Source organism: Pan paniscus, chromosome 8 (genome assembly GCF_029289425.2).
Source record: "Pan paniscus chromosome 8, NHGRI_mPanPan1-v2.0_pri, whole genome shotgun sequence".
In the NCBI taxonomy this organism is placed as follows: domain Eukaryota; kingdom Metazoa; phylum Chordata; class Mammalia; order Primates; family Hominidae; genus Pan; species Pan paniscus.
In genome coordinates, this window is record NC_073257.2 from 61,760,877 (window position 1) to 61,786,279 (window position 25,403).

Sequence of the window (25,403 nt, forward strand, 5' to 3'; positions counted from 1 at the left end):
TACAACGTATCTATGCTACCTACAGGAGCACAGATAAAGCTCTTTTTTGATACTGTGATATTACCAAACTCTAAGTGAAGAACTACAACTGTCAATACATGACGATCAAGGATTCAGGGAACAAAACACAACTAAAAAGCAACAATACTTGCGAAATTCTCAAGATGGAAGGTTAAATGCATACTAACAAATGCATTTACCAATTAAGAGTTGTTATTTTACTTCCGTATCCACCTTCCTAAAACTGTTTGAAGCCACTAATGCGCAAAGTCTCTCCTTACTGGACGCAGCCACCTGACTTATGACTTCAACCCACACTGCCAGGCTCGTGCCCTGTCTGAGATGATTCATATTTCACTGGACAACAGACATTGTCACAACACCACCACAGACTGTTAGAACAATAAGACCTATATTCATAACTGTTCTGAAAACACAGAGCTCTAAAGTAAGTCAATAATAATAAAATAACTTTAAATGCAGGAAAAAAAACACAGGAATATACATTTGAGAAACACATGGATCAGAGAAAAACCAAATATGTAAAATGGAGGACATTAAAACAAAACAAAAAGGTACTGAAATATTATGTTACCTTTTTGTGGGTATAGGAACCGGTTTCATGTAGAATTGCCACTCTGAACGGAGGCCACCACGTGTGAAATTCCTTCACCCACTGATGCATCACTGTTGTTGGACAGACAATTACAGTTGGACCCAACCCCTCAAACCTGCATCCAAACGTCCAAGAAGAAAACAACCATGAAAGAGCATATACAGTCATCAACTGCTCAAAAGATCCCCCAAAACAACAAACAAAAAACTTAGTTCAAAAAAAAAAATGCTAACTATGGAAATTTATTGATATTTTCTTTAAGAAAAAGTTACTGATGTTAAAACCCAGTAAGTAAAATCTCCATAATCTCATTCATCAATTAGTGGATGTAGGTGTTAAGAGAAAACACTTAATAATATATTAAGAGATATAACATGTATAGTAACATAAAAGATAATCAAACAAATATTATTTAACAAAAATACTCTTTTCCCTTCTACTACAGATTAGTGAAGTTTTTATACAGTGTATCTTAACCTAAGTGAACATAATAGAATCTTAAATTTGTCTGAAGTTTTATAGTCTACCAAGAGTTTTCAAGCCACAGAATTTCAATCTCACTGCCCTAGGAAGCAAGTAGGCCAGAAATGCTCCACTGATGGGGGCTCATAAGGCTGGCATGGCCCAGGTGACATGGCTACCAGGGGACAGAGGGCTGCCTAGCAGCCAGTCTTCACTTACTGCAGCCTGTCCTCACTACACCACCCTGCCTGCTCCTCCACACCACCAAAGCACCATGGAGGGGCATCCCAGCGAGTGTTCTCTCCTGGGAAGCCCACACCGACAGTGTACAAGCTGGCACTGCTGTGTGGGCAGGTAGTTGGGCAGCAAAATCAAGAGCCTCAACAGCACCCATGCATTGACCCAGCAATCCCAATAAAAACATTTACACACTGGGATACACACTGGAGCATTCTTTATACTGCAGAAAAAGTGGGTGCTACCTATGTCCATGGAGAAGAGGAAAGCTGAATGAACTATCCCATTTCTTTAACAAAGCATGGGCCAGTGGTTAGAGGCACTGCCTGGATCTGAATCCAACTCTGCACACATTGTATGATCTCGGGCACACTATTTAACCTCTGGGAACCTCAGTTTTTCATTTTCAAATGGGAATAATAACAGTATTGATCTTATAGGGTTATTACGAAGATTAAATCAGTTAACATCTGTAAAGTGCTTAGAACAGGACCATATAGAAAATACTATAAGATTCTGTTAAATAAGATGGAATATCATATAACTATTAAAATCATTTTGAAGAAGTTAATAAACTAGAAAAATGTTCATCATAATTTTTTAAAATTATTTATGGAATCACCCCAATTTCCTTAGACATAGGTATAGGTAGAAAAACTGGTTGTGGCCATTGTCTCAACATGCATTTCCCTCTCCCTTTTTCCTGAAGAATCAGATTTCTGCAGGTGCCCCTCCTTCTTCCTTACTGCAGACACACAGTTTATGGGACTCTGACCACTGCCTGGCTCAGAAGCAGGAATCCTGGCTCATCTATAACCTGTCAGTGCATGGTACTCCCCTGAAACTCTCACTAGTCCATGAAGCTGGCCTGGCAAGACTGACCAACTTTGTAAGGAAAAATTACATTCTGGGTTGGGAGAGACTTTTCTCTCCTGGTCTTTCTGGCTACATGTACAGACCAATGGTCACTGGGTTACAGTGATAAGGAGATCTAATGATTACAAGGAGACCTGGCCTTAGGCAAAAATTAAAGTATCTGGGTCCCTGAAGACATCATTGAGCTGCTGATCATGCTGTGTCCACAGCCTCCCCCTCTGTAGGTTTCTAGGTGTACCATACATTTGTGAATGTTTAACCCAATTTGAGGCCAGGTTTCACTTAGGTGCAGTCAAATATCCTGATACATCCTACACTGTATTCCCTGTCTGCATCTGCACTCCTCCTGCCCTTCTGGGACAAAGGGACAAGTATCCCTTTTCTTGTTTGAGACCAATCCCTTTAGCTAAGCTCTTGAGCTTGTATCTCCACAAGCGGCACTCCCATTACTGTAGCCCATTAACCTTCAGTCTTGCTGGGAGTTGGGTGCCAGTCAGTGCATAAGATGAAAATTAAGCAGAAGTCAAAACCAACCGTGGCAACCTCTTCAACAACACTCAACTCATGCTACAAGAGGCAACTAAAAACTGGGATTAACTGAGGGCATCACAGGGCCACACGCCTGCCTCTCACACACCTGGAGCAGAGTCACTGCACTCTGCACACTGTCATTCCTCTCCTCCACTCCCTTTTCCTGCCCCACAAAGATGTTGACTGTGTGAAGCAAAATGCACATACATTACTCCACTGTATACACTACCCCTTCTATCTCACTAATTCCCACAATTTCAATTCTAGATGCTGGTAATGCCAAATCTAAGTCTCCAGCCCAGATCACTCTTCTGAACTCCAAACCACCACACACTAGAAATCTCACTGCCGATATCCCCAAAGCACCACACACCATCCTCCCCTACCTGGCTGTCCCCTGTCCCCGTGCTTCCAAACCAATGGAAAGAATTTTGTCCCACTGTCCAGGTGCCCAAATCAGAAACCTAGGCCTCATCCTTGAGCAGACCTGCTTGCTCTCCATCACGAGCAACCTACACTGAGTTCACATCATTTTTACCTCCTGAATCCTTTCAGTCGCCATGTCTCTCCGTCTACACTGTTGCTATGCCAGCTCCAGCCACTCTCCTCTCTCATCTGGGTTACTGCATCTCCGAGGATGATTATTTCAAACAGTAAAATTTGAATTCCTCATCCTCTCACTTCAAAGCCTCTAATGACTGCCCACTGCTCTTGGGACAGAGATTAAACACCTGGATGTGGCCTACGAGGCCACGAAGACTGACCTCTGCTCATCTCTCCTGCCTTACCTCTCACTGCCATTATCCTACCACTTGCTCCTGTGGCTAGCAGCCCACCAGCCTGAACCATCTTCCCTTCCTCCAATCGACCTTCACCATGTCCTGGTTACCCTCTTACCCCTCCAGCTACCTTCTACTCAACATTCAGATCTCTAGCTTCCTCGACAAAGCCTTCCCTGTCCCTTTCTCTGTAAACAAGTTAACGACTCTTCTTTAGTGCACTCCACATTAACCCTGACAAAACACAAATCACCTTTACTGTAATTGTATGAGATCCTCCCTCAACTCTGTGAGAGCAGAGATAATCTCTTCTTCAAATGATCTCAATGCCTACCTAATAGCAAGCAATTAATGAATGCTGGCTTTATTAAATTAAAACATTTTTTAAGATTGGAAGAAAATATATCAACATGCTAAAAGAGATTATTTCAGAGTTGGGGAATCATAAGTGATTTTTGTTTTCTTACTAGAGCTCAGAAATAAATTATTCCTGAACTTAAAACAATTTTTGGCCGGGTACAGTGGCTCACACCTATAATCCCAACACTTTGGGAGGCCGAGGCGGATGGATCACCTGAAGTCAGGAGTTTGAGACCAGCCTGGCCAACATGGTGAAACCCCGTCTCTACCTAAACTATAAAAATTAGCCGGGTATGGTGGTGAGTGTCTGTAATCCCAGCTACTCGGGAGGCTGAGGCAGGAGAATCACTTGAACCCGGGAGGCGGAGGTTGCAGTGAGCTGAGATTGCGCCACTGCACTCCAGCCTGGGCGACAAGAGCGAGACTCTGTCTCAGAACAAACAAACAAACAAACAAAATACAATTTTTACAAATAACTGAAGAGTAAATCATACAATGCTTGAAATATTAAAAATCATCTACTACACAACTGAAAAATAATTTGTAGTTCTACAGAAAAACAATGAAATTTTGGTAAAGCCCTAACTTAAATGAGACCTACCCTTATACTCCAACGTAACAAAATAACCTATGTCCACTTTGAAACCCTCCCTGCCTCCAGCTACAGTCACTGTCCCTGCCCTTCAACTGGGTGGAAAGGGCCAGACTACAAGAAGCCAGAGGCTACAAGAGACTCCAACACTCTTCCTACAGAGTTTCTAAGCCATGCTCCTCACCAAGGCAGGGCCTGTCCAGGCGCCCCTCGAGCTCCCCAAGGAGAGTGGGACTCTGCCTGGCCCCTTCCATGGCAGCAAGCCTTTCTAAAAGGATTAAATGCACCAGCTTCTTTCTATCCTCCAAGGGGAATAAAAGAGTTATCATCAATATGCACTTAGCAGGGATTAGGAAACAACCAATCAAAAGCTGTCTAAAATATTTTTACAACAAACTCACATTCAAATAAGCATAAACACATGCATATGTTTTTTCAGGTTATACAGTATTTTTTTCTCTTTTATAATGTGCCTTCTGCAAACTGCTACATTGATGACTCACATTTTGTTATCTAAGGCTAGTATATTCTTCTGGCTGAACATCTATCTGGCATTATCATGATGCCCTTTAATTTCTGCCATTTTCCCCTTTAGTAGAAAAAATTGGAGATTTTCACGCTGAGTTGAGATCTAGGAGCAGACCTAGACTGTTGCTGGACCACAGCAGGACAATCAACTCCATTAACAGTCACATCGTCAACTGAACCACCCTTTCCTAACTCTTAATACCAGTGAGATGAACATGAGTAATGGCTAAGTGTACTACAGTGATTAGCATCAATTACCAAACAGACTACAATTCCTTTAATCTTTGATTACCATTGATTACCTAATAAATTTAGGGAAAGTCAATAGCTCCATGGTCAAATATATCAACCTGCAGGATGGAAATCTGCTAGTCATACCCAGAACTTACCAGGAACTACAAAGTAAAATATTTATCCTTGAAAGTTTATTAAATTCAATAACATTAGGAATTACCAAATGATATCCAAGACTTTAAAAAATTAACTGAGTTTGAAAGTCAATTTATTTCCTTTTCATTATAAGATTGAGGGGCCTATCATTATAATATGAATGGCAAAGTGAAAAGAAGGTGGTGTATCCATTATGAAGGGGAACACAGCAACCAGTACAGATGTTTATTAACCATAAGCAATATGTTTCTCTGTCTTCTAGAAACACACATACAACACACATTTTTTAAAAAATAACAAATCAAACTTCTTTTACCATGAAGTTTCTTGGTATCACAGAGACACTGTTCCCATTTCAATGTTCATTGTCCTTAAAATTACAACACCAAAATCATCTCAAATTAGGGCCCCTCTACAGTTTGTAAGAGTTCACAGGAAATATACATAGCCAATGAGGCAATAACAGCTCACACAGAACTTCATTTGACCTTAAGAGCTATTTTTCTGTAAGACATAAATATAGAGAACTCCCAAGTTCATCTGGTTCCAGAGGAGGATGTGTTATAAAGTTGTTAGGAAGATGTGGTCCAGTCCGCCCTGGTACATATGAGCGGAGGGGACCAAACTCCTCTGTAAACTTCCATTCATGAGGAGCCCAGGTGTTTGTGGTGCAGCACCACATTCTCGCAAGCCACTTCCACCAATACCATCTTAATAAAGACAATCTGGGATGTAGTCCAATATGCCACATTATTTCATTATAGAGAAAAGGATATGAGCATTGATAGTTAATTGATTACAGCTGCTGTTCATTATTAGCCTTGACTTCATTCTTAGTAGGATTGTCACCACCCAAGAGAGCATGTTTTAATTTTTAGATCAAAACTACACTGCAGGGATGACTTTAGTTCTCCTAGGACCTGAGCACTGGACTCCACATAAGTGTGATGATAATAGGAAGGGAAGCAAAGAAAAGAAATGGGAAATAAGAAAATCCCAGAAACCATTTAAGGAAAGAAAGAGTCCTAGAAACCATTTGGAGGAGTTTGGGGTTGTCTAGTTACCAAAAACACCCAACAGAGTTGCAGAAAACAAGCCAACCAAAGAGCTTATTTGAAACAGAAAAAGCATTTTATTTGAAACAGAAAAAGCATATTAAAAAAATAACAGTCATAGATAAGACCACACTAAATGCCCACTTGGAACTTCAACTTTTCCTTTGGTCTGGAATGTTTTCACATGCTTCCAAGCAAAATGTAATAGAATTCTCATATTTGAAAAAATCCCCTGCTTCAATATAACTTCCTTGTAACAACAACAACACAATGTTTAGCATTTAAAAATCTCCAAGTGTTTTCTTCCCCTTCCTACATCTATATAAATGCAACTGGCGTTCTAAAATATTCTAAAACTCCAAACACTCCTCACAGAAGTATTGATCTGCTAACTTAACGAAAGAGTAAGAAATAAAACACTAAACTCTGGAGACTAAAGAAACATGATCTTGACTCAGTTTATGGTTCATATTTGGCTCTCTACTAAGCATTTCGCTGCTGATGAGCTGGAGAGTAGGAAGAACTTTCGGCAGTTGCTGACTTCAGGCACACTGACACTACTGTAAAGGTTATCTCCAAATCATATGTAGGGAGTGTCTGAGGTTTCCTGGGCACACCCCTCTAGCAACTACCTTGCTCTTACTCTTTATATAAGCCTACTGAAACACAAGGAGCTCGGACTTATCTGGGTTCAATATGATGAAATATCCTACATAATTTACCTACCAATATTTTTACCAATACTGATTTCTACAGAGTCAATTTACAGTTTAAATATGGAAGTACTCATAGTACTTTCTTTCAAAATAAAGTATTTCAGTCCTACCATATCAAATAGATTAAATGCTTATTCTTCTGGAATACAAAAGCCTTAATAGTTTATTTAAATTTCTAAAGAGAATAAAGATTAACATCTAAACATAGTTTTCTACCATTTTAGGTAGTCGCTTACGTTTTGGCGTTAGAATTTATTACATAAAGTTCATAGATTGGGAAGGGCAGAAAACACAGGGATCAGACAAGTAACTTCATTCAAAAACAAGAGAGAGAGCAAGCTATCTAGAAATGCTATCATGCACACTCATTATAAAGGAAATTAGGGAGAATGGCTTCTTCAAAGCTCCAACTCTCCCCATGAATAGACTTTGTACTTACTGTAATGCTCACCTGGTCTCCTGCCAGAACAAATATTTTAATGTAAAATTTAATAAATGGAACTAAAGGTATTATGTCTAATTTAAAATTCCATATTGTGTAAACTATTGATATTAACATAATTGAGTTTGTAAACAATCCATTTGTAGAAGCTAACCTTAGACATTGTATTGACCCAAAATATCTAGTGGGGCTCATCTGCAAAATGAAGCATCAATGCCTGGAATTCATTAAAAGTGTTACATGTTTAATTTCTCCTGCCCTACAGCTCCATTGTCTCGTAAAATTTTTCCTTTGATGTCCCCCACTAAAAGAATTAAAGGAATATTGTAATTGAAATGTCATCAATAATTCACAAGACCCTCCTCCACAGCAATACATCTGATGAAATATTAATTGAGCTCCACAGACTGACAGTCTGCAGAGGAGCACTTGCCTGTAATTTGAACCACGAGTCCTGATCTTGCTGTAGCTCAGACCTGCCAAGAAGGCAATTATCTGGATGGTCTTGCCCAATCCCATTTCATCTCCCAGAATTCCTCCTGCCTGTTGGCAGTGCAATTCCCACAGCCACCTAACACCTGTCTGCTGGTACCTACGACAACAAACACCAACAAGAAAAGAGAAAATGGCAAATGGTGGATAATACAGATCATAACAGAAAGTACTCATGAATTAATCATTTGGCTAGGTTCTAGTACCAGTCAGAGAAACATGCGGGATGTGTGTTTTACATGAGTATTATATTTATAAGGTCATACATTTTTGATCACCTAGGCATAAAAATCACAAATTTTTCTTTACAAAACATTAACACATTTCTAATTAAACTGACAGATGGGGTAATTAGAGACTATTTCCTTTCTTTTCAACATTAGAAATAGCTTGCTAAACAAGCATAAACTTACTATTTTTTACTCACTTTCTGGGGAAAAAAATCCCAAATATTTTTCATATATAAAGTTCCATTAATTTTTCTACAAAAAAGGGGCACTAATGTTTAGTTTTTCAATCTGAATAGCATCAAAAAAGCAGGACAGAGAACACCACAACCTATAGCTTATACTGTTGAAAAGTCACTTGGTGATCATATTATCTTTTAATAGAAAAAATTAAATTTTAAGGCCATAAACAAGTCTGAATAATAGGTCTGCTCTCAAAATTAGGACATAACAGATGATTCTGTCTATTACTAGCAGATGCAAAAAAAAGCACAGTTTAAAGACTCAACAATACAAAAGGTCTTTTTAATATTTCAAAGCAGAAATTGATTCAGGGAGTTTACCAAAGGTACGAAAAGATCATAGCTATTAAGATTTTAAATAAGGAATATGGGTCAAAGAGAAATAATTTAACCTTAACCCCTCCCCCTGCAAAAAACAGAAGTTGATATTTTTCTTTCTCTATCAATGATATGTTTAATCTATAACCTAAAAATAAAGTTAAAAAAGGAAAAATACAAAAAAATTTTCGGAGAGTGGAAGAAACACTTAACAACAGGGAATGGTATGAAGATTATATCCCAAGTTACAAAATCTAAAGCAAAAACCACTTGAATTAAAAGATGATAGGTTAGATGAGGTGGCTCATGCCTGTAAATCCCAGCACTTTGGGAAGCTGAGGCAGGAGGATCATTTAAGCCCAGGAGTTCAAGACCAGCATGGGCAACATAGTAAGACCTCATCTCTACAAGAAAAAAAAAAAAAAAAATTTAGCCAGGAGTGGTGGCACGTGCCTGTAGTCCCAGCTACTTGGGAGGCTAAGGTGAGAGGATTGCTTGAGCCATGGAGGTTGAGGCTGCAATGAACCATGATTGCACCACCGGATTCCAAACTGGGCAACAGAGTGAGACCCCATCTCTAATAAATAAATAAAAAAATGATGCAAGATAAGGGATTTTTTTCTTTCAAAGAAAATATCAAGGCTAATGGGCTACCCACCTTAAAAGAAGACAGTTTTGTTGTTTTGCTGTCCAAATATTTACTATCTGGTACCTATAGGTATGTCTACCTAAAATCTCATTTTGGACTTCAGCTCATTTAACTGGTTTTATTTAATCTCCTCTCAGTAAATATGTCATAATTAACTTTCTCCCAGTATTTTGCAAAGCAATTCTAGAAGTTTGACTCTAGCTGTTCCATTATTACCTATTACATAAGGAAAACTAAATGAGAACTTTGCTGCTTATTAAGTTTGCTAATTATAATACACACACTGGATATGCACCTTGGAGAAAAGAACTAAAAATCAAAACACGATGAAGTGTAGTACAGATACAAGATCATTTAATTTGGGAAGAAGGACAAATTCCGAAAATATGTGGTATGTAATCAGAGAATAACGGCTACCACTTAAGGAACCAACTGCTGAGGAGGCACCAGGCCAGGTGGTTTGGACACAGCCTCACAATCAACTTGCACAAAGGAGATTATCAGCACACTTTATAATTAGGAAACAAAAGCTCAGAATGGTTAAGTAACTTGCCAAAGGTCACATCACTAGAAAAAAATGAGCAAGCCAGAGCTGAAATCCAGAACTGTATGTTTCCAAAGTGATTCTGGAAATGATCTAGACCAATAGTTCTCAGCCAGGGGTAATTCTTCTCCCTATGGGACATTTGGCAATGTCTAAAGACATTTTTGTTACAACCAGAGAAGTGCAATAGTAGAGGCCAGAGAAGCTGTTCAATATCTGATACTGCACAGGACAGTCCCCACAGCAACAAATTATTTAGCCCTAAGTGTCAATTGTGTCAAGGTCGAGAAACCCTCATTTAGAACAAAAGCTGGTTCATGAACTGGCTACACTAGAATAATCTCAATTTTTGAAAAAGACATGCTGCAAAAAGCTCTCCAAAAAAACTGATGTGCAATTAGTTTCCAGATCACTACATTCTAGTCAGTTGACCTCTTTTTGCTGAGATACAGAACAACTATGGGACCAGCTCCTCCAGTCGGGGAACAAAATCTCCCAGTGATTATTCTAGTATATTACTCCTACACCACACTGCCTCCATCCTACATGGGTCCAACAACTCTTTTTGCTTGGGGCTCATCAACTTAACTAAAGTAGGGAGAGTGTGGAAAGGAGCAGTTGAGAAATTATTAAAGGAATGGTAAACAGCATAGGATCCCAAAAGGAACCTGAGAGGGGGTTAAGACAACTAGATTCTGTGTGGCCCAGGAAAGGCAGCATACAATGTGCTGGGTGTTTCCTCATCTACAAATCTAATCTTCGACGGCTTTCAAACAGCATGTGAGTGTGTTTACAAGAAGATGAACAGCACTAAGAAAATGACATTAAAAAAAATCTTACTAGGCAGCATGTAAGTCATATCTCTAGCAGGATCCCCAACAACTAGGGATAGTTACAAAGATAGCAAAGAGTGGCTCTTTCTTTCCACACAATACACGAAGGCCCTCAGATGGTATTTAAAGGAAATTCACTTGCAGATTAAAAGCACTAGCCACACAGCTGGTAGATGGTATACATAGCTGGTGTTGCTAGATGAGGAATATAAGGGCCTGAGCTCAGGTTTCAGCTGTGCCACTAACTGACTTTGGTTTTATTGCTTTACCTTCCTAATAATAAACAGTGTAAACCAATTACATAGTTTAAATAAAAACATATTACAGAATCTAGTTTTCAAAATTTTTGAAAAGCATATAAAAATTACTCTTTAGGGACAGTTAAAGATTTTTATGAATATACAACATAAAAAAATTTATTCTGCTATCCCTTGAGACTGAGGCATCACAATGTGACCACAAATAATTGGTGTACATTGGCATTGCCACACTAACCCAAGATTGCATTTACTAGTGTGGCTGAAAGTAAGGTCAAAAGATTGAAGTTTGTCATTTGACTGCTAAATTAGATAGACAAATGTACTTGCTGGGCAAACTGTCAAAACAGAAATTTAAAAGTTAAACATTATCTTGCAGAAAATGTACTTAAATGGCTAATTGTACCTTCTGACTCCCTTGTGTACAACTCTATACCCTGTCAATTCAATTCCACAGAATGCAGCAAATACAGTAAAAAAATATATCTACAGTTTAAAATTAAATTGGCCCCGCTAAAACGCAATCATAAAAGAAAAATGGAGACTCTATCAATCCTATTAATTTTTTTCATACAGCAAAAGAAAATGAACAGAAGTTTTATGACATAAAATATTTAAAATCCTGTTTTTGCAGATTAAAAAAACACAATACTTTCCAGGAATGTGCAATTAAGACTAATTTTTAAAAAACAAATATTATTTATATTAACTACTATAGAGTTTTGTTAATACACTGAATCCTAAATACTTTTAGTAAGCAAAGTTTAGTACTATTAATTGTGAAATATCTTTGCTAGAAAATCTGACATTTATACAAAAATGCAGACTCAACTTGATCCTTGAGGATATCTGCCAAATCACTTACTACAAATACACAGAAGTATCCTGTCTTTTTAAAATCAATTTAATCTATAATTTGGGTATTCCTTTTGCTAGTACAACACTGATGGTATTTGGCTTGTTTCTTAACAAAGAATCACTGTAGAGAAAACAAAAAGAGTTGCCAATAAAAGTGGCCTTTATTTACCTTTCCGTAGTTAATTCTCATTTGGGAGAAGCAATAAACAAAGCAACCACCTCTGTAAATATTACTACAGATTCAGATTTCAACTTCTACACGGCTGTTCCTCTGTCCAGTTAAAGCAATCACATCAAGTCACTTCACATCTTGAGAGTTTGGCTTTCTATTATGTTTAGTGGGATAAAATAACTACTCTTCACTCTCCACTACCCCAATGGAGAGAAAAATTAAAACTATAATATAAGCTCTTTGAGAGAAAATATAAAGAGCATGCTGTTTTTAAGTAGACTTCTTCCACAAGTTTAGGGCATGGCTGACAGCTGAATCTATAAAGGAGACCAAACTTAATCATCTCGAAGAAAGAACTTTGCATCCTGCTCCCAACTACAAATTGATTATACAAAAGAGACAGAAAGAAGCTATGTAATGGTTTAACTTCCTATATGCATCTAAGAAGCCTTCCTAAAGTATCTTGTTAAGTAAATCCCAGGAGTGACGAGACTGAAAATGTTCCTCAGTATTTACATTCATCACGGGAGACTGGCCAGCCCTTAGAGACAACATGAACACATCTATCAGGCAGCATCCGGTCATCTCCAATGCTTGGCCACTTACACATGAAACCTGGCTTCAAATAGCAACTTAATCATCAAGGTGTTGCCCATATCTTCTCTTTTGACATTAGAATGACATCCTACATAAAATATTTAGATGCACATTTGGTCAGCTCAAAAATATTATACCCTCAGGTACAATATAAGACACTCAAAAAAAATCTCAAAAGTTTTTTATTTCCACATAGAAGAAAAAAAATCCTTCCCAATATTGATTTTAATATGCAACTCTTCCTATTAATCTGATTTAAGAAATTAGGAGTTTGGCACCTTAAAATTACTAAGAACAAAAAAATTATTCAACATAAATGGCTTTTAAATGTGTTGCTTTTAGTCTGCTGAGACAGGTCCATATAGATTCATCAGTTTACAAACATACCCAATGCACATTTTAGTCAACTTATTATCATCCAATTTTAATGAACAGCACGTGGCTATAATTTCATTTGACACTATCTGTTTTTGCAACAAATTGCTGCAAGTACCTTCAGGGCCCACAGGTAACTACTATGTAATTCCTAAAATGTTAATTTGTACATAATGGCTTGATAGCAAATAGAAAGGAAAGAACATATGGTACATACTTAAAAAGCTTTTTGAACAGAAAACCTGGCACTTTAAAACCTTCGTCAAATTCAGCATCACTTTCCTCAGAATCGTCCTCCAGCTTCAGACATTTCTCTTTGTCCTGCAGTCTCAGTTTATTCCATCTCCTACCATGAAAATAAAAATCACATTTCCATTATTTTGATCACAAGACAGATTTAAAAAGGTAGTTCCTGATAATGTACAAGAAAAAACAGGCAAATTAGAACGGTCTCTTAGGTTAATGCTGCCATTATTACCCAAAACACTGATATTCAAAGAGGAAAAACAATTCTCTTCTCCGGCCATCTCAATTCATTTCTTATGTAAATTATTATAGCTGCTCTAGAAATATTTCTTTAAGGTCTCATTTCATTATCAAAACTACTTGCTCCTCTTCTGGCATACCCTAAGGGAAAATTTCTCTGCTGGTTCGTAAGACATGAAATTAGTCCTAGAAAAGATTCAGTAAAAATTTCAATATAATTGAGTGTCTTCACAACCGCAATACTATGTAACAAAAAATAGATTTTATTTATAATTACTATTTCTGTTCTAAAGATATGATAGTCACAGCATAAAACAACAAAGTACCTTAAACATAAAGCAAATTTTGGGTCAAAATCACTGAATCAGGTTCACATTACTGATTACTTAACTGGGGGAAGAGGCATCAGCAATATACAAGCACTGATAGTGCTACCACTCAAAAAAATGTGTTCACTGAATAAAATCTAAGTTACAAATTTAGTAATATGATACTTTCAGATATAAAATAAGGTGAACACTTATATTTCAGAAGGAAATATATTTCATCTAAATATCTGAAAGTCTTAGCAATACACCAAGGTTGTGGAGAAGGTGCACCCATTTAACCAGACTAATTTTGCATTTATATAACTATAATGGACTCTAGTTGTCGTGAGTGGGGAAAAAAAAAAGCCTCAAATTCTATTCACTTTCAAAATAAAAAGATGATGTTTTCATTCAGCATGGTGCAACTGATGCTCTGAATTTCACAAAATGGTGGAAATGGAATAAAACAATAATACAGAGAAATGCTTTCAAACTACAATAAAAAAAAAACTCATAGGAAGCGAGTAAGAGCAGCAACACATATAAGGCATTTATCTGCCACTGACTATGCAAGAGTAAGAGAGAATGTCCGAGGGAAGGCAAGAGAAAATGAAAGGGTAATACTACACATGCTGCCTGGCCAGAGGTATGGTGTGTTGTCCAGTATCCATTACAAAACCACACAGAGCCCAATGCTAGTATCTACTGGTGGACCTTAAAGCACATCCTCTGATAAACTCTTGCCTTGTTGAAAATTTCAACTCTTCAAGGTAACATAAGGAAGGGCTAGCTGAAATTTACTTGTGATCAACAAGAACTGGTGATCTGAAATTGCACTACACGGTAGTAAAGGACCTATAAATAAGATCAATGAAGCACTGTTGGCCATTTCCAGAGAAGAACAGCAAATGGAAGAGGCAGTATATGGCCAAGTCTAAGGAAATAGCTATCATCTAACAATAGTTTAATAAGTGATACTTTTTATATAAAAATTTAATGTCCTTTTTGTGCTTAACTTCTAAAGGCAATCTCTTCTTCTCCATTGGCATTTTTTTTTTCCTTAAAAATTATCTCCGTGCAATGGACAAAATGAATTATCTCTAGGTGGCTATAAAAGTCTTCTGGGTTTCATGTTATTTACAAATTTAGTTAAATGCAATGGTGTACAACAATCGTTCTTGACAGGGGGCAATTCTGTCCCTTCAACCCCACCCTGGGGTAATCTGACAATGCCCGGAGATATTCTTGGTTGTTAGAACTGTGGAAGGAGTCGGGAGGATATACTACTACTGGCATCTTGCAGGTGAGTCCAGGTGTGCTGCTAAACATCCTACACCACACAGGACAGCCCCCAAACCCCTCGGTAAAAAGTTATCAAGTCTCAAATGTCAATAATGTCAAAGCCAAGAAGCCCTGGCATATAGGTATCCCTTACTATCAAAACTTAGAAACTGAACAGATATATATACACTTTCCTGATACACATATCTGAATTCTTGCTACTCACTCTGAAATTCAGCAGTCGAGGAGTTTACATAATGAGAGAGTCCTCGGTATCAAAACTATGAACGCAGAGCCAAACTTCTGCATAACGAAGGATACTTGTATTTAGCAAACTTGTGGATAACATAAACCTTGGAAGAATCACAGCCACTTAAACATACTTCACTGTGCAATTTCTCCAAGATAATTTTACAGAAGGAGAAATAAAAACACCAGAATATATTGCCTTTAGAAGTTTGGCACAAGGTCATTAAATATTTTATATACAGGGTATCACTTTTTAAACTTCATTGATATATGATGACCATTTCCTTAGACTTAGCCAGTCAATCTTTGTGGCTGCTAAATTTCCCACCACATCACTCTGCATCGACAAGATTCAGTTTCCTCCTCCTCCCTCCCTTCTAAAATATACAGGCATCTTGTCGCCACAGAACTCAGCACCTAGGAAACCACATAAGCCACTACAGAAACGATTGCATTCTAGTGCCTTCCGCTTCATAAAGAAAGATGAAAAGGGCCAAACATTTATTCAGTTTGGCTAAAGGATGACTAAAAGTGGTGGGGAAAATCATTATTGCCTGCAAGTATTTGTATCATTGTGAAGACAAATTGCCCCAGTAGAATTATACACATATTAAAGACAGAAAATATCATGGTTATAAAACCACATGCATACAGAGCTCAGGCGAAGAGATTCTTCTGTTACATAAGCAATACTTCCTCATGTGACTTGTAGCCAAAATAGACCTGACCATCTGATGAGGGTCCACTGACGCAGCACAGCTAAAGATGGGGCCGACAAGTACACCGCAACACACTAGGGAAAGGGGGAGAACCAAGTTCATCTGCACATACACAGAAACATGCCTTCCTCATCCCAGACACTGCCAAGAGACTTTAAGGGCTCTCTTTAACATGTCTAACCAGCCTGTACTGTAGTCTGGCAGGCTGAGTAGTCTGTCTGGCCAGCAGATATAAAGGATTCTGTATATAAACATCCTGGGTTTGACATATGCAGAAGTGCACGCCCAGCCACAAAAGTCTGAGCTCAGACTAGCTATAGTCAAATCCTGGTGCCATTTACTAGCTCATGAACCCTCAGCAAGTAACTTAACTTCATCAGCATCTAAGTTGCCTCCACTGAGATGGGGAGAACAGCAGCACCTACTTCACTGGGTTCTGGGAAGGATTAAAGCACCTTAGCACAGAACCTAGATTAGGAAGTGCTTAATAAACTACTATAGTATTATATAAAACCACATACATTTTCTGAAATCCTCACTACAACCCTGCAGCAGATACTATTACTATGTTCACTGAAAGAAGAGAAAGCAGGTTATGTATGTGGCCCAATGCAATGTGCATATTGCAACGTACTCTGTTTAACAGAACTACCTGAACATGTATACTTGAACAGAAACTATGATAGCTCATCAAATGGATGCTCAGTTAATTATTATGAATAATGTGCTCACCATAGGAGTAAAGACACCTAGTCTTCAGATGGTACCTGCTGGAATATCTCAATTTAAAAATTCTGTCACAAATTTGTAAATAGTAAACTGTCATTAAGTATGGCAGTCTTTTACATGATAGTAACAAAAATAGATACAGATTGACTTAAAATTGGTAGGGAGTGGGTAAGAATTAAAATCTGGGCCAAGTGAGCTGAAATCTTAAAAATTAGAAATGACCTCAAAATGTCTAAATTCTGTTATTTCAAAAAGTAGACCAGTTAACTGAGAAAAAGCAGAAGGGGGCAGTAAATAGTCCAATATTTACCCTTTTAGAAAACAAATGACTTTTTCATGTTCTCTATTCTCTCATTTTAAAAAATCCACACACATAATAGTCACAGCTGCAGCCACATAAAACGAAGTGGTGGGCATGGTGTTCACTGGCTGTGTTTCTAGCTCCTCACACAACTGCCAGATTCAGCCTGCTGTCAACTCCACTGGCAGCCAATTACAAGAGAAGCTGGGAACAAACATAAACCTATAATTCCAGTCAGATGCAGACAGAGAAAACACTCCCTGGTTTCCCTACATTCATGTAGGAATGAGAATCTGGCCCAGGCTGTGGGGCCTGGGGCTGAGACTGCAATAATCATCTGTCAGAAGCAACTCAGACCCAGCACAACCAGTTGAACGACACCAGGAACAATGCTTCCCCCAGTTGTAACCTATTAGGGTGCCTCGTCAATGGAACCCTGAAAGCTAGTTGCTGTCATTTAAAGTTAATTTATTTTAGAAGAATTTTCAGCATTCCAAGGATGTTCAAAATAAATAAGTGGAAAGACACAGCTAGCTACCACCGTGCCATACCATGTATGCAGCCTCCTCATCTCTGTGCACCTGCATTCCTGTACTGTCCCCAAATCCTTCCCCTAACACACATATCCACACATTCAGCAGACCTTTCAAACCCTCACTCATGCAGCACCACCATGCACAGAAACCTCCCATGACCAGCCAGATTTAGGTGTCCTGTCTTCCAAGGGCCCTCCCAATCCCGTGACATCTTGGACACACCTGGGATCTCTACTACAGTGCCCATCAAGTGTAGCATATTGTGAAATCCATACCAGTGTCCTCCACTGGACTGGAAGCCACCTGGGGACAAACACTGTCTTAGCCATTTTTATAGCACTAGAGACTGGTATAATGCCTCCTCATGGCAGACCGTTAAGTGCTGAATGAATGAATGAAGTTCATAATTCGGTTAGGGAAAAGGAAGACACAGACAGAGAAGCGTGGCTTGAAAATGGTCAAATGGGGTCATCCAGAAATGGGTTCTGGAAACTTTCTGTTCTGTCTCATTTAGAGCCTACCTCTTGCTGCATTTCCTACTCCTTCTACCCATATGACTTTAAAGCACTGCTCCTAGCTCTGTCCACTGGATAAAAATGGTTAAGGTTTGCTACAAAAAAATGACCCATAACGAGGGTGGCTGCAACATCAGAGAAGTTCTTAATTTAGAATCTTATAACAAAAAAAAAAAAGATAAGGAGAAGGAAATCTCATTATTTTGAACAATAAAAAGGTAAATAAATAAAAATTGTGTGAGTGATTTAAGTCTGAGCTCCATTGTTTGGGTGCATCACCAGTAGGTCTCCTCTGTAAGGAGCCTGGTTTCTGCACATCAGCTGATGGAAAGAACCAGGAGCCCTGAGTTTGGTCCCAAGCTTCCCCAGGACCAGGTGGGAAAGGCTGGGCAAAAGAAGCACCTTCTTCTGAAAGAATTCTTATGATGGGAAAAAAGTCTAGACTTAAACTATATTTACATTACTAGGAAGGAAATAGTGTTTTTGATGTTCCCACTTTCATTTTTTTCTTTAATCTATACATGTAAAAGTCACAGCTGCACCCAAATAAAGTAAGTGTGTTGTTCATCTTCTTTTTTACTTTTTTTTTTTTTTGAGACAAAGTCTCACTCCGTCACGTTGGCTGGAGTACAGTGGCACGATCTCAGCTCACTGCAACCTCCACTTTCCAGATTCAAGCAATCCTTGTGCCTCAGCCTCCAGAATAGCTAGGACTACAGGCATGCGCCACCATGTCCGGCTAAGTTTTGTATTTTTTGGTGTAGATGGGGTTTTGCCATGTTGGCCAAGCTGGTCTCAGACTCCTGACCTCAAGTGATCTGCCTGCCTTGCCTTCCAAAGTGCTAGGATTGCAGGTGTGAGCCACCATTCCCGACCCATCAGGGCATTTTCTAACTCCTAAAGCCCGTCTCAGGCTCCAGTGGTGGTCACTAGAGGAGAACCCAACAACAGACACAGATTTAAGATAACCACAGAGAAGTGAAAACCGAATGTAGGCAAAAGAGGTGCATTACAGGCATTTAACTGGTAAGGGGAGGCCTGAACTTTAGAAAATATAATGTAACGTTGTTGAATCTGCCTCCTCCACCACAAAATGAGCCAAATAATGACTTTTTATGAGGACTAAATGAAATTACGTATGTACATTATACTTTTGAAACTACATATATTTCAGATGCTATAACAGTTGGCAGATTACACAAAAAGATTGAGAAATTTTAATTAATTGCAGGTTAAATGTGAATAAAAAATAACAAATGTCAAAACACCTATTGCAGTCTTGAGCCAGCAGGAGCTCAGTTCAACCCCCAAGCATAGCAGACTGTCATGCTAGCTCACTCCATACTGGTCAGTCAAGATCAGCAGGACATTCCAGTCAGGACATCCTATCATCCAGGACAGCAAGGAGGCTGGAAATCAAGCCAAAAGAGAAGACACAAAAGAGATACAAGAGAAGGATCTGGTACATCTACCTCAGAATACAACTGTGAGAAACCATACTGCAATCCTGACCTACCTACACTTAGAACCAAGGGGCATGTTGCACGGTTTGTCCCCTAGACAGATGTCTAGTGCCCCCTAGTGTGTTCAAAGGAGAAATAATTATATTTCTTCCCAATATTGATGCTGTACTTACATTTTTATAGATATTTTATCATCAAGCGGGCCTTAAGCTTATTTTTAAAAAGTATGAAAGGTACCAAAAGCATAACATCAATAAAACAAAGTTTGTAACAGCCAATGATTTTACTATGCCTATGATACGTTGAACAGCCCTTATCCAAAATGCTTGGGACAAGAAGTGTTTTGGATTTTGGAATATTTGCATATACACAATGAGATATGTTGGGATGGGACCCAAGACTAAACACGAATTCATTTATGTTTCATATATAACTTATACACATAGGCTGAAGGTAATTTTATACAATATTTTGTGCATGAAACGAAGCTTTGACTGTCTTGACTGAGACCCAACATATGAGGTCAAATATGGAATTTTCCACTTGTGGCATCACGTTGCTAAAAAATTTTCAGATTTTGGATTTTCGGACTAGGGATGGTCAACCTGTAATATCAATTGTTAAACCGCCTTTACTTGTGAAAGGTCACCTTTTCATACGTGTAAGTATTTATTATACACCCTCCTTCACGGTTCTCACAGACCCTCATTTCAAGCATCTTACTGCCTTGGTGGAATCTTTGTGGTAACTTTTAGCTAGCGGGCATGTAACAAGAATAGCTAATACTTACTGAGTGCCTGATGTATGCCAAATATCTTATACATATCATCACCCATGAAGAAGGTACTGCTGTGATCCCCAGCTTACAGGTGAGTGGATACACAAGACCTCAGAGCTACTCGGCTAGGCTCTGGCACTCACTCCATGGCTCGTGGTGTCTAACCCCTATGCTATATACTGCCTCCTTAAGGAAAGTCAGCTAGCTCTGGACAAGTTTTGTTTTGAGATTACATATACACACATACATACCTATTTTTTAATTGGGTCAGAAAACAAATAGTAATTATGACTGACAGTGATACTGGGTACTGGGCACTATTTTAAGTATTTCACATTTATTAATTCATTTAATCTTTACAACCTAATAAGGGAGATACTATATTGTATGAGCCCATTTTCACTGCTATAAAGAAATACCCGAGACTGGGTAATTTATAAGGAAAGAGGTTTAATTGATTCACAATTCGGCACGGCTGGGAGGCCTCAGGAAACTTATAATCATGGTGGAAGGTGAAGGGCACCTTCTTCACAAGGCGGCAGGAGGAAGTGAGTGCAAGCACAGGAAAAACTTCCACTTTTAAAACCATAAGCTCTCATGAAAACTAACTATCATGAGAACAGCATGGGGGAAACCGCCCCCATAATCCAATCACTTCCCATCAGGTTCCTCCCTTGACATATGGGGACTACAATTCAAGATGAGATTTGGGTGGGGACAGAAAGCCAAACCATATCGATACTATTGTTATTCTCTCTCTTTTTTTTTTTTTTTTAACAATTAAAGCAGACAGGGAGAAAGAAAGGAAGCTGTCCAAGATTACCAATGAGTTAAGGAAAAGATTCAAACCCAGATAATCAAGTTCCAGAGTCTATATTCCTATCTGTTACATAATACTGTCTTCAAAAAGTATTTTCCAAACTCCCTAGTACCACCCCTTTTCTCACAGTGCCAGCGAAGGGTCCTCTAACTGCCACAGAACGAAAGCAATTGCACAAGAACAAACCAAATTCTAAAACTTCAATCCAAATGTTGTCTTAAAAAAACATCAGGACTAAGGTTTAAAGAAGGGAAAGATTGCCTTCATTTTTGTACAATAACATGATTCCTTCCCCACCTTAATAGTGTGCAAAGTAAGTCAAAACTCACTCTTCACTACACCCCTGCAAACTTTTCCAAGTAACAGTAAAATCAGTTTAGCAGTTCTTTGAACTATACATAATATAGGCTGAACAATCATGTAATACACATTTTATACTAGACAAATCAATGTACACAACTGCCCATACCAACACACAAAAGGGACAGAATACACATATTAATGGGAATTATCAAATATTAGTTGCCTGAGATCATATTAATAAAAGAAACATGCCCTCTCCAAAACTTCAAGGAGGTCACCTACTGTGGTGCTCAAAATTCAAAACAGACCTTACTGCTCTATTGTAATATTTTTATGTTGCAAGGATCATTGTACACAGAGCAGTTTAAATCTACACCGTCTGTAAGGAAAAGGCTGTGTATCATACAGTTAAATCATTCTTAATACAGAGTGACATTTCAACCTCAAGATCATTCTCTACCTATTGCAATATCCATTTAAGAAATTCAACAACAGAGGCACAATGAGTACAATTTGATTTTTAAAAATATATTCAGGCACCAAGCTGGGTATTTAATATAGTTTGCATTCTGTAGTATGATAGGTTTTCTATTTCAGACAGCTAAGAATCCCTTACAGATTAGTCTAATTTGCTAAATTGAGATACTTGGTGTTTTACTTTTCTTATCTTCCTTTTTATGGTCTATCTGGGTAAACTTAATTGGCACATCTGAGCAGATGAAATACCCTCAGTTAGGAGTGCAGATCTCATGGAGTAAATTAAGACTGATACAGACAATTATGCCCAGAGCCAAGAATGAAAGGTGTGTGCAGAGCAGGAAGCAGAATTAGTCTTCATTTGTGTCTCAGCTTTGTTATTTAAAAGAAGGCAATGTGCTCTCTAAGAAAACATCTTTAACCCATTTATGTCTGAGGTTACAATTTTTTGAATTTTTGCATGAAATTCATATATGTTACCTAGAAAAATTCAAGGAACAAAAATTTGAAGAGAAAAAAAATTATGTTCCATTGTTATGTGACGTTCCAAAATTGGAACACTAGGCAAAACCACTGCTACACTGTACATAATGTATAAAACTATGTTTCTTATCTCAGGAGGTGGTGACACCTGCTATTCAGTGTGATATTCAACGGAACACTTCACATGTAAGGCAACATCACATTTTTCACATCGAAAAGTTGTGTTCTTATGACATTCAGCGCATCGCGTTTGTTTTCCCTGTTTGACTATCACATGATTTATGCCATCATAACGTGAGTCAATGTTACGCTTCTGAGGTCTTCCTTTTTGGCCAGGTTCTGGAGGATGACCATGGGTCTCCAGATAATGGCATACCACACGTCGACGAAACTCCAGAAAATCCACTGGTTTCTCATCATATGTTTTATGCAATTGCCAAGCATTTTGTAAGACCAATTCGAAACAGAACAAAAGAGGGCTTGAATACCATTTCTTTCCACGGATTGATGCCCGATACTTATCAATGTTTTCATCAGCTCTGCCTACGCCTCCCATGAACTGGTTATACACTTTGATCATGTTTGGCTGCTGAACTTGGATCTTCTTTTTCAGTTTCTGGGAGTAACGACTGACAAGACACAGGGGATGGATACCAGCACCAGATGAGGCAACAGTGACAACACTGTTATCATTCCATCTGCAGACAATATTGCCTTTGCCATCAATTCGATAATCAAATGTGCCTCTTTCTTTTTTCTTTAAAGCTACATCTGATTCCAGTGGAACTTTGTCAATGTGATCCTTTCTCACTGTACCTGTTGCCTGATGTCCCATTGAACTGAGCTTATCAAGAAGTGCAATACTGGTGAAAAAGTTATTGAATACAAAATGGTATTGTCCAGGGTGTGCCTCTGTAAGTGCCTCACTAAACTGAAGGACAAGTGACGCACCGACACCATATTCCTCATGTTTAGTATTTGGGTTTTTACCCTGATACGGCTGAAACCAGCAAATGTAGCCCAGACAGGTGGCACCACACCAAAACTTATAGCCAAACCGAATGGGCTTTCCCCGAATAAATTGTTTGCACCCGTGACGACCAAAATAAGGAACCATGAATTCATCAAAGCTGAAATATGTTTCATTTGGAACAAATTTCATGCATCTCTCATTAAGTTTGCTTATGAGAGGTCGCAATTTGGAAAATTTGTCCACTGGATCCAAATTTGCATTGTCAGCAACATGCAAATTAGAAAATATATTTTCAAACCGGTCACGTCTCATGGCAGCACTAACCAGTACATTATGCACATCTGTTCTTTGTTCCCAAAACATACGCCTTCTAGGAACTGAGACATAACCACTCAGAAAAATAATTCCCAGAAAACATTTGAATTCAGAGCTAGTCAAGCCAAGATGTACACCTTTACTGCAAGCATATAAGTTGGAGTACTTGACAATGAGTTCAATGACCTCGTCATCAAGAAAAAGTTCAAGAATTTCTGTGGGAGTTCTCATTACGGTGAAGAAATCATTTGGTGGTGCTGTAACTCTACCTGCTACGGGTTGTACAGTTAGGTCGGCTTTTTTCCATTTGCAAAGAATTTTTGTCATTTTCCTCCTCCTTGATGGTGGAGGTTGCTGCACAGTAAACGTAGATGGAACTTCATCAGGAGAGTCATCTTTAGGTGCGTATGAGGGATCATCTGAGTCAGACTCAGCATCAGAGCCATCTTGAATAAGATACGCAGCTGTGTGCAACAAAGAACCTGGCAGATTATTTATTGTTCCACCTTCTTCATCTCCTGATTCCTCATCAGAAACAGGTGCTGTAGCATTTTCAGGTGGTTGTATCACTATAGCACTTGCTTCTATGCTGTCATCTGTCTCTAAAAGGTCAGTTATTTCATGTAAACTTAGTGTTCGAGGCATCTTGGGACTAAAACGGAAAAAAGGTATTATTAGTCCTAGTGGTAGTAGTTTTGCCTAGTGTTCCAAAAATGGAACATGAAAAATGTCAAACCCATAACTAATGCAACAATAATACTTTCTGTATTTTCTTTTTACCGCACAATAGCATAACTAGTAGAGAAGTTATTTTTTAAAAATTACTAGTATAGGATGTAGTGCAGTAAAGTTATATGTACCTGTCTTTGGATACTCAAAAATGTTTCTAAAAACTCGCATCACTTTTTGACAAGCTCCCAGCATGCCAGTATCTGTAGCAGTAACTAACTCTGTGCACCAAGTGATAACATGTACCCTCAGGAGGCAGACATGTGTGAAAAATCAGACCTTGGCAATGACCTTGAGCAGTAGGGCATAAATAACTCCCACATGCTTAGCGTTCCAATAATGGAACACTAGGCATAAACAGGTTGTAAAAGTGTAACTTTTTCTTTCAACTTATAGATTCCTAAAAGAAAATGAACATAGTCTTCTTTCTTTTTTTTTTTTCTCTCAGGCTCAAGTGATCCACCCACCTCAGCCTCCTGGGTAGCTGGGACTACAGGCGCACATCACCACACCCAGCTAACTTTTTCTATTTTTGGGGTTTCACCATGTTGCCCAGGCTGGTCTCGAACTCTTGAGCTCAGGCAATCCTCCTGCCTTGGCCTCCTAAAGTGCTGGGATTACAGGTATGAGCCATTGTGCCCGGCCAGGCTTATTTCTTGAGAAAAATGAACTCTCAGAGATGTTAAGAACATTCTTAAAATAATTGTATTTAGGTTTCTGGATAAAATCTCAAACTTTTACTAAATTCAGATTTTGGGGGAGTTTTGTTTTTTCTCTTTAATTTGGGCTT

At 38.5% G+C, this 25,403-nt stretch overlaps 1 protein-coding gene across 4 annotated transcripts in view; it reads right to left on the reverse strand.

Moving 5' to 3' along the window:
• The window catches only part of ERCC6 (ERCC excision repair 6, chromatin remodeling factor), an 88,743-nt gene that overhangs the window by 38,436 nt on the left and 24,904 nt on the right, over positions 1-25,403 (reverse strand). For 2 of the 4 annotated variants that reach the window (XM_008961167.4, XM_003809030.5), the window contains exons 6-8: positions 13,366-13,494; positions 8,018-8,176; positions 596-731 (exon numbers count right to left, since the gene is read on the reverse strand). In XM_008961167.4, the coding sequence (XP_008959415.2) occupies positions 596-731; positions 8,018-8,176; positions 13,366-13,494 (424 nt within the window). Of the gene's footprint in view, positions 1-595; positions 732-8,017; positions 8,177-13,365; positions 13,495-13,874; positions 24,537-25,403 lie in introns of those variants that run through there. The other 2 variants (XM_057298889.2, XM_057298888.2) reach the window with 1 other exon arrangement.